The sequence below is a fragment of the Atta cephalotes genome, assembly GCF_000143395.1.
Source record: "Atta cephalotes unplaced genomic scaffold scaffold00041, whole genome shotgun sequence".
NCBI lineage: Eukaryota > Metazoa > Arthropoda > Insecta > Hymenoptera > Formicidae > Atta > Atta cephalotes.
In genome coordinates this window covers 1,989,849-2,005,107 of record NW_012130105.1, presented here as the reverse complement: position 1 = coordinate 2,005,107, position 15,259 = coordinate 1,989,849, and the positions used below count along the sequence as shown (strand labels likewise).

The window sequence follows — 15,259 nt, the reverse complement described above, 5'->3', positions numbered from 1 at the left end:
TAGTACTACGTAGTACTAACGTAACGTACGTACGTACGACGGCCGCGTCGTCGTCGTCGTACGTACGTACGTCGTCGTCGTCGTCGTCGTCGTACTACTACTTACTACTACTCTCTCTCTCTCTCTCTCTCTCTCTCTCTCTCTCTCTCTCTCTCTCTCTCTCTCTCTTTCACCCTCCCCCTCCCCCTCTCACCTCACCCCATCCTTCACCAACCCTTCACCGTCGGGCAACGATCGCTGGCAAAGATTAATCGTCGGCATCAATTGTCATATTATAGCTTCCGAGGAGCATTGCGTGAACGCGGCAGATAAAACGATCATAAGTTTTATTATATATTTCTTGTTCGTTTGGCCGACCATGTATTATCGTTTATATTAAATCAGAGTATTATACATGGCGAATCTATGCATAACTATTATATACGAATGTAGATTCATGCGCATATGCACGCCTGCGCTGTCGTCACGCGTTCATCAAGATTTGCATTCGTGCATCGGCAAGAATCTCTAAAGTGCTTCGTACATACAAGATGTATACGCGAACGTACATACGTATGCATGTACGGAGAAACCTTTCCATCTTTTCATTCGATCTAAGTCGGGCGGTGCACATTTTGCAAAGTGCATTAACGAAGCTGCACCGAATGTAAGTTTTTCGTTTGGTGGGAGGGAAAGATGCGTGTCCACGTCATTCTTTTCTTCGATTGCGCGTCCTGTACAACCATTAATGGACGAGAAGGTCATAAAGGCCACGAGGGCTATGAACTCTCCCTTAAAGTTTCCTTTTTTTAAAATATTTATAGCAAAGTGTTATATAATTTTATAATTGGACAAGAGAAATCCTATATTCGGTCAAAGCGAATTTTAGTGCTTTAAATATGCGCTTTGACCGAAAATTTCTATTTAATTAGATTTATTCTTCAGTCATTTTATTTTAAGATTCCAAAATTTTTTAATTTAAAAAACTTCTAAATATAAGAAACACAGATTTCATTGTATTATTCTTTTCTTGTGTTAATATAATTTTAAATAAAATGTTTGATGAATCATACATCTCAATGATATTATTTTAGTGTAATAATTTAATATTTTATATCTTTAATATTTTATATCTTTTCATATTTAACCTTAATAAAAAATTTTATTTTGCGGTGTCAATGTCCCCCTTCCATTTGACAAATTTCTGAATCCGCCAAAATGTATATATACATCCAGGAACTTGAGAAAAGCATCGCGCGCACATTTGGGCGGTCAGATAAATGCGCGTGGATCTTCTGGTGGCATCAAGAGGAAGACGAAACTTTCGCCGCCGGCAGTCCATTAGAAGCGCACGGACGATTTAGCAAGGGATGGGCGGTGGAGGTGGCGGTTGCGCTCGCTTTTCTAGGGCCGGCTTTTAGGTCCAGCAATTTGATGCACGTTGCTTGTCATGCTAATATCTTCAGCTTTATATCGCCGCTGAGTTTTTCCCGGCGTTGATACACGTTTTCGTAGCGCCGGTCGTCCTCGCGGTACGCGTCGTTGAACACCGTGAAGAATACCGTTGCGCTGTCACCGTTGAAATTATGTCGCTTCGTCGAGACGAATTGCTCGGGAGCGACTTTAAGTGACGAGACGCGCGGGGAAAACGTGTCTTCCCTTATTTCCTTTTCTCCTACTATGCTCGCTCTCGTACTGCGATTCTCTTGCGGAAATATTGCACGTGGCACAACACTTGCACTAGGATCTTGTAATTCTTAACGACAGTATCGGTGTCATTATATATATTGCGAGGCTTTTATTATATAATATATAGTACCTGCCAAACGATATCGATATTGTCGTTACAGTATAGTAATAGATAGTTTTTGCAATAACGTGAATCCAGAAAAACAAAATCCTTTTCTTATCTTATCCTTTTCTTAATTAGTTGTTGAGAAAAAGATAAGGTCTGAGCACAAATATTGTCACATGTTGCACAAATATTGTCACATGTTGCACAAATATATGTAACACTTACTTAGACTTAAGTTGTAGACGTAAGTAACGCACATGCTTTCACGTATGACGCGACGTACAACTTATTGTCGTGTCTCCAAGAAAGAACGGCAATAAGTCATACATCAGCCAAAGCTTGTGCGTTATTTACGTCTACAACTTAAGTCTCTAAGTAAGCGACAATTCTTGGGCTCAAACCTATAACCTGATCTTAGCGTTCCGTATTTGGATAAACGATATTGCAAAAACTCCCTAATGTGCTGGATCAGTATTCTGTAACTCTTATTAACTCTTATTAACTCTTATTAAAATTAACGATTAATAACGAAATTTGAGATATTTCAACTCAGTTTGCAATTTTAAGCCGATATATCGAATCAGAGAGCATAGCAATTTGAAAAACTGAAAAAAGTGTATTCGTAAAAATTTACACATTATATATATATTTATTAAGTATTAAGATTCATTTTGATTGAAAATAGGATTTTTTATTTCTTTTAATTAATTCTCTTAATTAATCTTATTGATTTATTCTCGGTCTATTTTAAATTAATTGTTTTAACAACACCGTCGATGTCATTATCTTATCGTTTGTGCATTATATATGGTAAAAAAAACTCTGTAAGAATACCTAAAAAACTCGAAATTACTTAAAAAAAAGTGTAATTTCTGGTTGCATTAATAGGAATTTTAGTTAAAAGTAGACAAAAAAAAGTAGATTCAGAATTTTCTTGAATCTGTTATAAATTATAATTCTATTTGAAACAATTAGCATTCTGATTGATATGATCAAAATCTTCTGGTTCGTTTATCTTCAAAAATTTTTTTCAGTGCGGGACTTACAAGACTTTTAAACGCCTTTTAAATAATTTTCGCAAAAGTTTCTTTAAGACGTCTTTACACGCATGTTTCGAATTTGGACTTTTTATCTAAATTATTTTCTGGATAATTATAATCAACACTATTGTTAAGAGTTCCAGAATGGAAACCCTGTACTTGTAACTTTTAACAACAATTTGTTGTCGTTATATTGTCGTTATGCAGCTTTTTTATATAAAATATCTGCGCAACATAATATAACTGTACCGACACCGTTAAAAGTTACAGAATTTCAGTGCTGGTTTAATTAGCTTGCCGATTCCTTTCAATTTTCCGTACTATCGTAGATACTCCGATATATCATACGTGGTTTTATGCATTCCATCATTGCGAATTACTCAGTAATTTGAAAACAATTTACATAATATTTGCGTAAGATAAATCGATGTAGTTACGTATTATCTTTGAGTTTAATAGCTATTCGAGATGAATGATATTACATAAGCATTGTATAGAGGAACAGTAGCATATAAGGCGGTATGCCTAAGCTATAATATTACAAGAGTATCAATGTAAATAGCTCTCTCTCTCTCTCTCTAAACGTATCTTGTTTTTCTGTCAAATGAGACGTACAAGCAGGTTTCTGCGCCGCCTAATTAGAATTCCATTAACAAACGCATCGCGTCAGAGGTAATAGGCGAGAATGGTAATATAATAATGACACATAATAATAACAGCTTTAATATCACGGGTTCATGGCATCTCGGCAATCTGCGGAGTCGCGCAACGTTAATTTAATGAAAACGCGACCGCTGCAGTCCGCCGCCGGCTTTTTAATTGCGCTTTATATGCCGTAAAAAAAAATTTTACGTGCCCCACGTGATTATCGCGCAGCCTTACGACTCGTACATTTTCCAGGGATATAATACATATGATTTTCCGGGATTCATTACTATATCGCGGTCAATATCGCACGATTAATGGAGTAATTGCATTGCGGTGCGCAACGACGCCGCTGGCAAATCCTCCTTTACGATCGGTTAAACATCCTGATGCAATTTACCATCACCGAGAAGCGGCATAAGACATCTTGCTTGAGATAAGGAACAGAGCGACAGCGCAAGCGATGTGACACGGAATTTCTATATACAGCATCCAGACAATCTTTTAAAAAGGCGCTATTCAAGGTATCCATGTCAAACTGATTTTTTAAGCATAAATATTCTGACGCCATTTCCACAACAATAGAGATCAGATAATAAAATTCTTCACAATTTTCTATATGGAAAGAATAGTTTTGCTGAAATATCTAAAAAATTTAACTAGGTGCAGATCTGAAAACAATTTTGTTTAATTCTCTATATAATTCTGTTTAGAAGTAAAATTATATAGGACGCTTAAATTGGTTATTAGAATGTTAAATCTGTTTGCAGCATATTGACATCAACGCTTAAACGTTCTACATAATTATTTTGATCCAACAAAATTATTTTCAGATTTGCAACATCCAGGACAATTTTTTTAAAAGGTGCAATCATGGTGCATTCATGTCAAACCGCTTAATTTTTTAAATACAAATTTCTCGATTCACGCCATTTTCACAACAACAGAGTCAAATAATGAAATCCTCGATAGTCTTCTTACACAAAAAGAACGATTTTAACTAAAGAAAATATTTAAAAATATAGTTAGATAAGTCTCAAAATCTAATTTTATCTAGACAATCTATTATTAATTTTTTAAGCATGAGTTTCTTAACATGCCATCTCATGCCATTTTTACAACAATAGAATCAGATAATGAAATTCTCAACAGTTTTCTTAAACAGAAAAAATTATTTTGCTGAAGTATTAAACATTTAGCTAGATACAGTTCTGAAAATAATTTTCGTTAAAATTCAAAATAATTTGATTTTGATATCAAAATAGTTATACGTAGATAGGAGCGTCGATTCAGAATTGTGCCAAGTGTAGAATAACGAGTTGACAAAGGGAGATAAAGGCGGACGGATAACCAAAAAAAAAGTTTCACGATTGCATGAAAACTGTTGCACATATATTTTTATTTGTTTCATATATAGTATATATATTTTATATATATAATATATATGATCATGTAGAACACGCAAATGTGAAACTATGAATTTTGTTTCTGCTTATATTGGGTTGTCCGGAAAGTTCGTGCCGACTAACCTATATAATTTAATAAATGTATACTAAAATTTAAATCTTCTGCGTTTCAATTTTCCTTCAAAATCGGCACGAACTTTCCGGACAACCCAATAAATTCATCCATCATAGCTTTTAATTATGATTTTGCACGACAAATGAATTTCCGAATGAATATGCAGAACAGCCGTACTATTTAACAAAATTGGAAGCATCAGAGGATGTAGATAAGTTTTTAATTTCCTAAGAGTCGAAAAAGATTTTTCCGTAGTGCAGGATATTGCCAGGATTGTAAGCAGAAGTTTCATCATTTTTGTATATTCTGATATATTCTCTCTCACGATTACTTCTCACGGTTATCTTTTTTCAAAAAATTAACGTTTTAAATTACAGATCTCTATTTTCTTGCCTCTACTATATTATAAAACATCGTTCGATATAATTTTAATTTGCTCCTGTCAAAATCGGTTTTATATATTGTAATAATGTGATCAATGTTATTTTTGTTTCGTCGAAGCGCTACATCTGAACACTTGTAAAATACTGATCGACGATCGTGAAAGAGACAACCGCTAATCGAGTTGTAAACACGCAACTTTTCATATATAGTTTAATCAACTTCCATTTTTAATAAAATATTAAATAATAAATTATTTCGTCAAAAAATAATTTATATATTTTTCGGATTTCCAAGTGTGGAATTTTACACATGGAAAAATTTCGAAGGTAGAATACTCCATATCAATTACACTATATGTATATAGAACATTTAAAATTAAAATTGGTTAAATGTTAAATTGTTAAAATGTTAAAATGTTAATTTGTTTTGTAGCATTGATTGACATCATTGCTTAATTTTATATAATTATTTTGATAATCCAACAAAATTATTTTCAGATTTGTATCTAGCTAAATTTTTTCTCATATACATTTCTTCAACTGCTTGTTAATAAATTCTCATATACGTACCAAAGTATGTGCATTGCCACGTTCATAATTAATAGTACGGATTATATATTCTGGTGAGATTGTTTAAAAATGAATTTTCGCGCAACATCCGAGCCGGAATAAGATGATAATTTGCGAGAGTGAAATATTAAGTAGGAAAACATCGTGTATGTAAAATAGGCAAATGGGAAAGTTTGCGAGGCTTTTTCACGTCGCAAAGAAGGCAGTTGCCGCCACCCTTGAGTTAACGTTCTCTCCCAAGGACCCATGTTTACAATATACATTTTTATGGGCTGATTCTTTTATAACTCTTAATCTTAACACGCTTAGAACGGGAAAAGTTTGGAAGTTGCAGTCTTTGTGGTGTTCCAAGTACGCCACGTCTCTTGCTCTTTTATATCTGGTTGACGTTGAAAATCGGATAATCGATCGAAGAGAAAAAAAGATCGTTCGAGTTTCTTGATCTTTCTGCTATTAATAAATTAAATAGTTCGCATGGAAATAGAGCGACGATAATTAAGTAGAAAATCAAATTAAATGAAAATTGGTTTAAGAGTGCTATTTGTGTAGTGTTAATTTCCCAGAACAGTTTTGATAGGAGAATTAACACTCATCAGTGCTAAATTAAATTAATAATAATATGCTTGCATTGCTCTTAATTTTATCTCTGTGATTGCTTCTAATTCTGATTCAATTACAATTCAATTACAAATCTGTGTATATGAATTTGCTTCAGCAATAGATAATTAAATATTTTTCTTTTTATAAAAAAAAGACGAATACAATTTTATAAAAAAAAAAGAACGAAACATAAATAATTTTGGCTAATACAAGTATATATAGATTCTATTACAAATCTACATATGCGGAATGCTTTGGCAGCAGATAGTATTTGATGTATTATTAGCTGCTGAAAAGAAAATATACAGATATAAATCTGTGTGTATGGATTGAATATTTAATTTATAATATTTAATTTATAAATATATTGCTTCAGCAATAGATAATTAAATATTATAAATTAAATATTCTTCTTTTTATAAAAAACGAAACGTATATAATTTTGACTAATCTAAATATCCTACAAATATACATATATGATTCTGTTACAAATCTATATAGTGTGGAGTACTTTGGCAATAGATAATATTCGATGTTAATGAAAATTAAATTTTGATATTAGTAGCTGCTGAAAAGAATGTATACAGATAAGGTTCAAAAAAATTCCATCCTCCAGATTTTCGAGAAATTAAGAACTTTATTTTTAAAACTTCTATAAATTTATCGAGTGTTTATATCAATATCATCATGACATGGATTTAAAATCCATGATGTATTTTTTAGAGTGTATCTTGTATAATATCTTTATGTATGTTACGTAATATTTGAAAATTTCAAAAATAATTCCCGCTGAGTTTCCATTGTACTCGCATTTCTCAATCCCGATCTTTGGTCGGCGTGCTCACTAAATTATTTTTTCTCCGCTATTTATTTCCGATTAACGCGTGCAAAAGACGCACTGTGCACGGAATCGCGCGCAAGGACCTTCTACAAAGACCTCGGTAGCTAAGACGTGCGGGGAAGTTATTCGTGTAATTTATGGCTAGAGTGCTCCTCGACTGCAACGAGGTTGCAGACGCTGACGTTCTTCTATTTCAAAGTACGCTTCTTGAAGTTGTTATGAGAATACGAAAAGCGTCCAGCGGACGTCTTTGGAACGATATACTGCTTTCTCAAAAGGCACGATCATCTTAATATAAACTGATGAATATCAAACTCTCTTCACTAAAATACGTAATTAAATATATAATTTGATACCTAATAAACATTACAATGAGATAAATACAATACAAATTAAATGATTATCTTTTTTTTTTGATAACATTAATGGCATAAAACGATCAATGATAAGAAAAAATATATCATCTTGATGTATACTAATTTATTATTTCCGGTGGTTAATTCTCGAATGCTTTCGCTGAAAGATAGAATATATTCCTTCCCATGCACGGAACGTCGCGTAATCCAGCAATCTCGCAAATGTGGCGAGCGTTCTATCGACTTAATTGCTTTACCCTCCTTAAATTCACAAGGCAGCGGGAACTTGGCTCGTGTACTTTGCCTGTCAGACTCTGCTTCTTCGTCGGGAGTAGCGGCATGAGGCGCACCGCGGACTGTACCTTTTCTTTTTGTCACGACCATCCAGTTTTTAGACGTATCGTAACGACGACATTAATATCGCGTGCAACAGCTCGTGCAGCTTTTAACGAAGCCTCGAAGCTCGCGAAAAGCAGCGAACTGATTGCGGGCGTGCACTTTGAAATAGTAGAATGTAAATTAATGCGCCAAACGGATTGCGCTACTACTCTTTGGTATATTACGTTTACGGTGTTATTAAAACAAGATATTATTTGTTCTCTCATATGTATTGTATACATACCCATGGATACAAATTTGTTGGTGAATATGTTTTAAATAAACATCTATTAGCACAGCCAATTTGTTCAAATAACGTCGAGAGAGATTGTGGCTTTATACGTCGTCAGTAAAACGTATTTATTAATTTTTTACGATTAGAGCAATTAAATGCAGTGTATAAAGGATGTTCGAGTAAAAGCAGTACATTCTGAATTAATAATGTTTTCCTCGATCCAAATCGCTTCACGATTTATCAGATGTATATACCTATGGGACACGCCATATTTCCGATGTTACGCTGCTAATACATTGCTCAACATTGTCAATATCTCTGTGATATCACAAACATTAAATATTTAAAGAACATGATTTTATTTTCGGTACCATGAACAGTTGAACTATAGATTTCTCGTCGTCATATTGCGGTTATTTTCATTTCGCGATGAATATTGCATATACATGAATCAAGATATGATGTGTTTAAGTCGAAAGTTCTAATTTTTTCCGCAGTAATATTACAAAAGATAATAAAAATCAAAATTACGATTTTTGATATTAATATAATATCTGTTTCTTTTTAAGGAATACATTTTACTATATGTGTAGGAGTATTTTTTAAATATAGTAACAGCTTATAAAAATTTCGTCGTTATAGGTTTTGAAGTATATAAGAAAGAACGAAGTGTTAAATATAAAGGTACAAAATTAATATTTAAAGAGGTACGCATACAAAATAATATTATTTTTATCTAAAAATTGTTTTATCTAAAATTAGGAAATACTAAGATTAAAGAAGCAGGAAAATATTTATATAAATATATTATAATCAAGAGAGTTATATTTTTAATAAAATACATGTTTTATATAAATTACAAATTAATCTTATTTAATTATAATAATTAATCTCACAGAATTGTCGAATTCTGTAATCAAACGTGATCATTTTAGGGTTCAAGAGCTTCGCGAGTAAGTCGAAACATTTATACGAAAAACTTGTGAATACAAACGCGAATCATGAAGCACATCGCGAAGTAACCGACCCTTGAGTTTAGGATCCTATTGACTTACGGTTCGTCTATCCACCGAACAGAGAAGAGACAGAGCGCGCGCTGGTCTGTTTAATGAACAAGCTTGAGCGGTTTGATTTGCATTGCGCGCAGTCACGCTCCGCTCGCGGTGCGAATTTCAACGTAGCAGCCTCTACTACTCGGTGGCCACCTGAGTAACGTGAGATACCTGCACGTTGGCACAAGCCCGCCCTGAGACGCGCGTAATGCGCCCGGGTAGAGAACGCTTTAAGGGGCATTCCTGTCGCGCCTGCATCGCGCCGTTGCGTTATCGCGATTCAGCGTCGAGCACTACCATCGAATGACAGTTTCCTGTGTCAAAGCATACCCGGTCGCTGTTACACAACGTGATCAACCCCCGTGCGCAACCCATCGCCGCCTCTCTCTCCTTCCTCTCTCCCAGCTGCTGCCTTCTTCCATCGAGAGTCGCGCAATTCGAGCGGCAAATGCAATATTGTGGCCTCGCCGCCGAGACACTTGAGACAAAATGACATGCTTTCGCGCGATTTACCCCTTTTTTCTCCGTAACTTTCAAAGGCTGCACTTCCCAAAAGCTCTTAGATCCTCTTTTCACGCATCGTTTTACGTGTATTTAATTACGTACATAACTTATAAGATTCTCCAAATTAAGCAATTAAATGGACACTTTTTAATACACCCGTTTAAAGTTTCATCAATTTTCATTCAGTTGCAATGCACATTTACGTATTATTTCCGCGCGCATATGCAAAAGCTTATTGTAAACTTCAGTTTAGTAAAAACATAAATGTTTGTTACAAATTTTGGAAAAACATAGCATAACTCGGTTGGTTCATATGTATATATTTTTTTTATTTCATAATATTCAATATAATTTTTCGAGAATTGAAATTGTAATAAAGTTTTGGTTTTTATTGTCTCTCTCTCTCTCTCTCTCTCTCTCTCTCACTCTCTCTATGCTTGTATTTATATAAATAAAATAAATAAATAAATGTATGTATATGCATATATATTTTATTTACTTTATTTTATATACATATAATACATAAACAATTTTTCTCTTGCCATGTAAAATTGTGTTTTATTTAGCTTGACGAAGCATCGACTTTAGTTTTATTAGTTGAAGCCCAGCATCATATTTCTTTTTCCTACTCTTTGTGTTTGGTACTTATCAAGTCACTTTTTCAGTCGCACGAGTGTCTCTTCGCATTAGTCGATAGGGCAAATGTGAAAATGGGTTGCCCGCGTTCGCGGCTCGAGCGGCAAACGCGGTCATGATCAGTAAGTAGAAACGGACGAGCACGCGTCCGGCCTATGAAATTGGAGTCGAACTTGCGAGCGGGCGAATGTTTATTTGAAATAGGATAGCCGGCGAACGATTGCACGCTCCTGATTTCGAAACCCGAGGGGACTCGATCATTGAACGAGCCCGGACGAGCGACTAACAAAAAAATTGCGTCCGCTGTTTGCGGTCCGGCTGTGTATCATTCAGAGACAATTAACAATTGACTTTGTGCGATACGAGAAGAGTCGAAGTGGAAAAGAATGAAATTCTAGTAAACAATTGAAAACAATATCTATTAAAATTAAACGTTATCCAGAATTGAAGTAATTTATATAAAATTTTGTTCAATAATTATCTTATAAAAGAATAATCTATTTCCTAAACTGTTATTGTTTTTGACTCTGTAAATATTAGATATGTAATTTCCACGACTTTTTTCAAAAATATATCTGTTAATACTAAAGATACAAACATTTCAATCAAAATGTGTATTTGCTTTTCGAATTTATTACTTTTTGTATATGTCATCCTTCGGAGATATGTAGATATTATACAAATATTATATTGTTTATGTATTACAGATGTCACGACAAAAGAATACTTCGTAGCGCGATTTATCATATTTTAAAATCATATTCATTTTTTTAATCAATCTTGACACGCTCTTTTCGATACAGTATTGTCTAAGTTTCAAATTATTTTAGTTGTTTCAGTGGTGGTTTTACCGCAATGAAAATAGTGAAGGTAATGGCGAATATATGCACTTTTTTATTTAATTAAACTAAAATAAACACGAAGAAAAAAAATTGTTCATTTGACTATATTAATTTAATTCATCTTTCCTATATATTTTTTGTTGGAGAATGTATGTATTTAAATCAAATATAATATATTTGACTTTTAAATACATATATACTTCATAAAAAATATACACATACATACATATAAACGATCTAAATTAATTTAATCAAATAAACAATTTTTTCTCAGTGTAGTTAAATGTTTAACTGCGGATTGTTACGTAACTTTTGAAACTAGATCAATCTTACTAATGAAAAAGTTGGGCGCGAAAATTTAAATACACTGTTGTTATAATACTATCTGAAATTGCAATAAAAACAAATTGACAGGTTTCAAAAAATAAATCAACCCAATATTATACCTATTGAAGTAAAAAAATACATCCTTTTCAATATCTTAATTTTACATTCAAAATAATAAATTTAAACATTAATAAATCATACAATTACAAACTGCGCTTTAAGAGTAATTGTAATTGTATGATTTATCAATGTTTAATTTTATTATATTGAAAAGAAATTATTAAGATATTGAAAAGAAAATCCGCAATAAGATCGAAACGTCTATTATCTCATTATATACTAATTGAATAAATTCTTTACACGTGAACACCCTGTGTTTGGATCTCATAGGCATAATATTTAGTTGATTTATTTAAAATAATCATGGGAACTTATTTATGCACCTAACAATTCAAAAATTTTCCATCTGGCCGAATAAATCCGTCTGATCGGTGAGAGATCGAATTGTTTATTGTTTCCTCGCGATCTTGTAAAAATCATGAAACTCATGATTCATGATATTGAAAACGACGCATGTTAAGAAGAAAAATGTGAACGCGTCTATGCAGCAAAGCGCTATCTGATCTACAACCTCTTATCTTGCAACCTTATCCTTGTCTCTTACGGCCACTGCTTCACCTTTGAAATGTTATCCGCCGCTACGTACGATCTTCTCAGAATTTATATTAAACAAACGACTCCCATTATTGGTTTATTCGTGTGTTGTCAGGCAAGGTAAGATCAATTCAGTGAATCTCACTCAAGAGCGCGAGTCTCTTTTCACGGCTCTAAGCTAACGTAACTCGCTTACATGCAATATCAACCTGAGACTGAATATCTTCTTGTTTTGGAAAAAAATTAAATCTAACGTTTGATGGCTAAGAAGGATCGAATGATTATCGGAAAATACGCCTGAATTTGAGATCAAAGAATCAAATACCTCTCTATCGTCTAACTAATGTTCAGTGCACTATATTCTAATGCATCATAATTACAATTATATCGAGTATATTTTTAGAAATTGACTAAAATGTTGTAATTTTAATTTTGACAATAATGATAATAACTTTTGTACCTAACATTCGATTTCTTTCTGTATACAGCTTGTTCTTCGACTGAGTTCATATGCAGAAACGGGCAATGTATCGACAGTAACAAATTCTGTGATGGCGTGCAAGATTGCCACGATGAATCCGATGAACACAATTGCCGTAAGTATCATTTTCACATCTGAAAGATGATCGCCTGCACTCATCACAGTTATTTGCATGCGCATGCAGTTTGGACTTGTAACGGTGTGGTATCGCGCATTGCTGCGCTGCGATCAGCCGCTTCAAAATTTGTCTTCGTCTTTTTAATAATTTTTTAATAAGGTTATATTATGGCACACAAAAAAATGTAAACAGTAAGACATAAGCAATATATGTGTATAAGCAAAAATTTTTTGCTTACATCATTATTTTTACATTTTTATTGTGATTGGCTGATTCGCCTTACATTTTACATTTTTTTGTGTACCACGGCCTTTAATGTACTGATAACTATGTTAGTTAATTTTGAAGTAATATTGCACTCTTGTGCGTCCTTACAACATCTACAATTAAAAAGTTTACTACAACAGTGGGCTAATCCATATTTTATACAAACAGAGAAAATTAACTCTAAAATTAAAAATTAGGAAATAATCCATATAGTAAGATCTTCAGGGAATGTCTTCTGAACATCTTAAGAATGATTCCCAAGATGTTTCTCGAATAAAATGTGCTGTATGGGAATGGATTACCTTACATTTTTATAAAAAATGTGGATTATTCCACTAGTAATAAGCCCTTTCATTTTCAAACGATTAAACCTTCTTAATATAAGTCGCGCAAATTGTCATTAATAATTCAGCACACCATTTTTATGCATTTTCAAGAGATCTATTATTTTTATATTTCAAACTCATAATTATCGTATTTTTATTTAAAAAAAAATAGAATTCGATTAACATGAATAGGCTTTCTACAAGAAGCCATTACCTAAAGTTTAAGTCTTAAATCGTAAGAAACCAATCACAGTCGATTATTCTTCTCACATTCGATTGTGACTGGTCAATTTTTTTATGGCTTGAAACTTAAAACTTATGTAAGTCCGGATCTACAATAAGTGCTTTAAGCCTTAAACCTTAAGAAATTGATCAATTACAGTCGAATGCGAGGAGAATAATTGACTATGATTCATCCATTTTTTTATGATTTAAGGCTTAAAAACCTATACTTAGAAATGTAACCACAAACTTTCTTTACGTAAATGAAGCTCGTTATGAATGAAATTAAAAGTAATGAATAATTTAATTGAAAATTAAGTTACAGTAATTACTTAAATGTATTAATACGTGTACATTAAATTTCACAAATTTTCATGAAAAATACATTAAATTTTATATGTACACAAATATACTTTTAATTATAAATACATTAAATTTAATATAATGTCATGAAATTAAGTTTAAATTATGTAACTTAAAATTTAATGAAATTTAAGAACATTTCTAACAATATATTGTATATCCGAATTAATGGCTTATTGTAAAAAAAATCAGAAGGCGCTTCTTATAACGCTAATATGGAGATATTTCACGCTAATTGCGTGAGCGGAAATAAGTTTTGTAATAAGATCATTCTCGCACGTACGAATCTATAAAACTTGTGCGTGCTGATAAACGTATCTTCACGCGGAGTCATAAATGATACTGCGACGCCCTTGCATGTACCGACATTATTTATCGCTAGCGAGCACCGCAAACAGATTTGCATGCGACTGCGCCGGAAATTAATGGTCGCGGGCTGATCCCGGCATATTACGATGAACTCAATAATTATAATAACTGTGACAATAACAATAGCATGCTCAGAAAAAGAAAAAAAAAGAATATGGGAGTCAGTGGGCGGCAGTGGTTGTGACGATGGCGTTCTTCGGCCTCGTGTTTAAGGCCGTTGCACCCGTATACTGCATCGACATCCGTTTTCTCTCTTCGTTCAACCCTGTCTGCCAACCCCCTCTCTCGCTACTCTTTTCAACCTCAGCTTATTATTTCTGTCATCTTTTGCAGAGGCATGCTTCGTGGTCGGTCCGTCCGTGTACGACCGCGTGCACATCGCTAACTTATTCTCAATCGTTAAAAGGCATAATTTAAAAAAATTGAAAACATTTTACGATCGATAGGTCGTAATTCGAGCGGGAATGCTTACACTACACACAGAAAAATGCATACTATATGCAGATAGTATTATTTGTTTTAAGTATTTCATAGATTTATATATCCTTAAATATATCATAAGTTTATCTTAAACGTCCAAGTTTAAAATATATTCTGAATTCTAGTAAATTTAATATTTCAACAAGAGAGAGAGAGAGAGAGAGAGAGAGTAGTAATAAATTAATAATAATAATTATTTATATAATTATTACTAATATTAATTATATACTTATAAAATAAAAATTATTGTTGTTATAATATATATAGTNTTCTAC

General features: G+C 33.1%; 1 protein-coding gene across 1 annotated transcript in view; it reads left to right on the top strand.

Annotated features, from left to right (window-relative positions):
- Positions 1-15,259, top strand: part of LOC105622232 (basement membrane-specific heparan sulfate proteoglycan core protein) — a 187,690-nt gene that overhangs the window by 122,475 nt on the left and 49,956 nt on the right. The window contains exon 10 of the mRNA XM_012203655.1: positions 12,847-12,954. Coding sequence (XP_012059045.1) covers positions 12,847-12,954 — 108 coding nt within the window. The remainder of the gene's footprint in view (positions 1-12,846; positions 12,955-15,259) is intronic.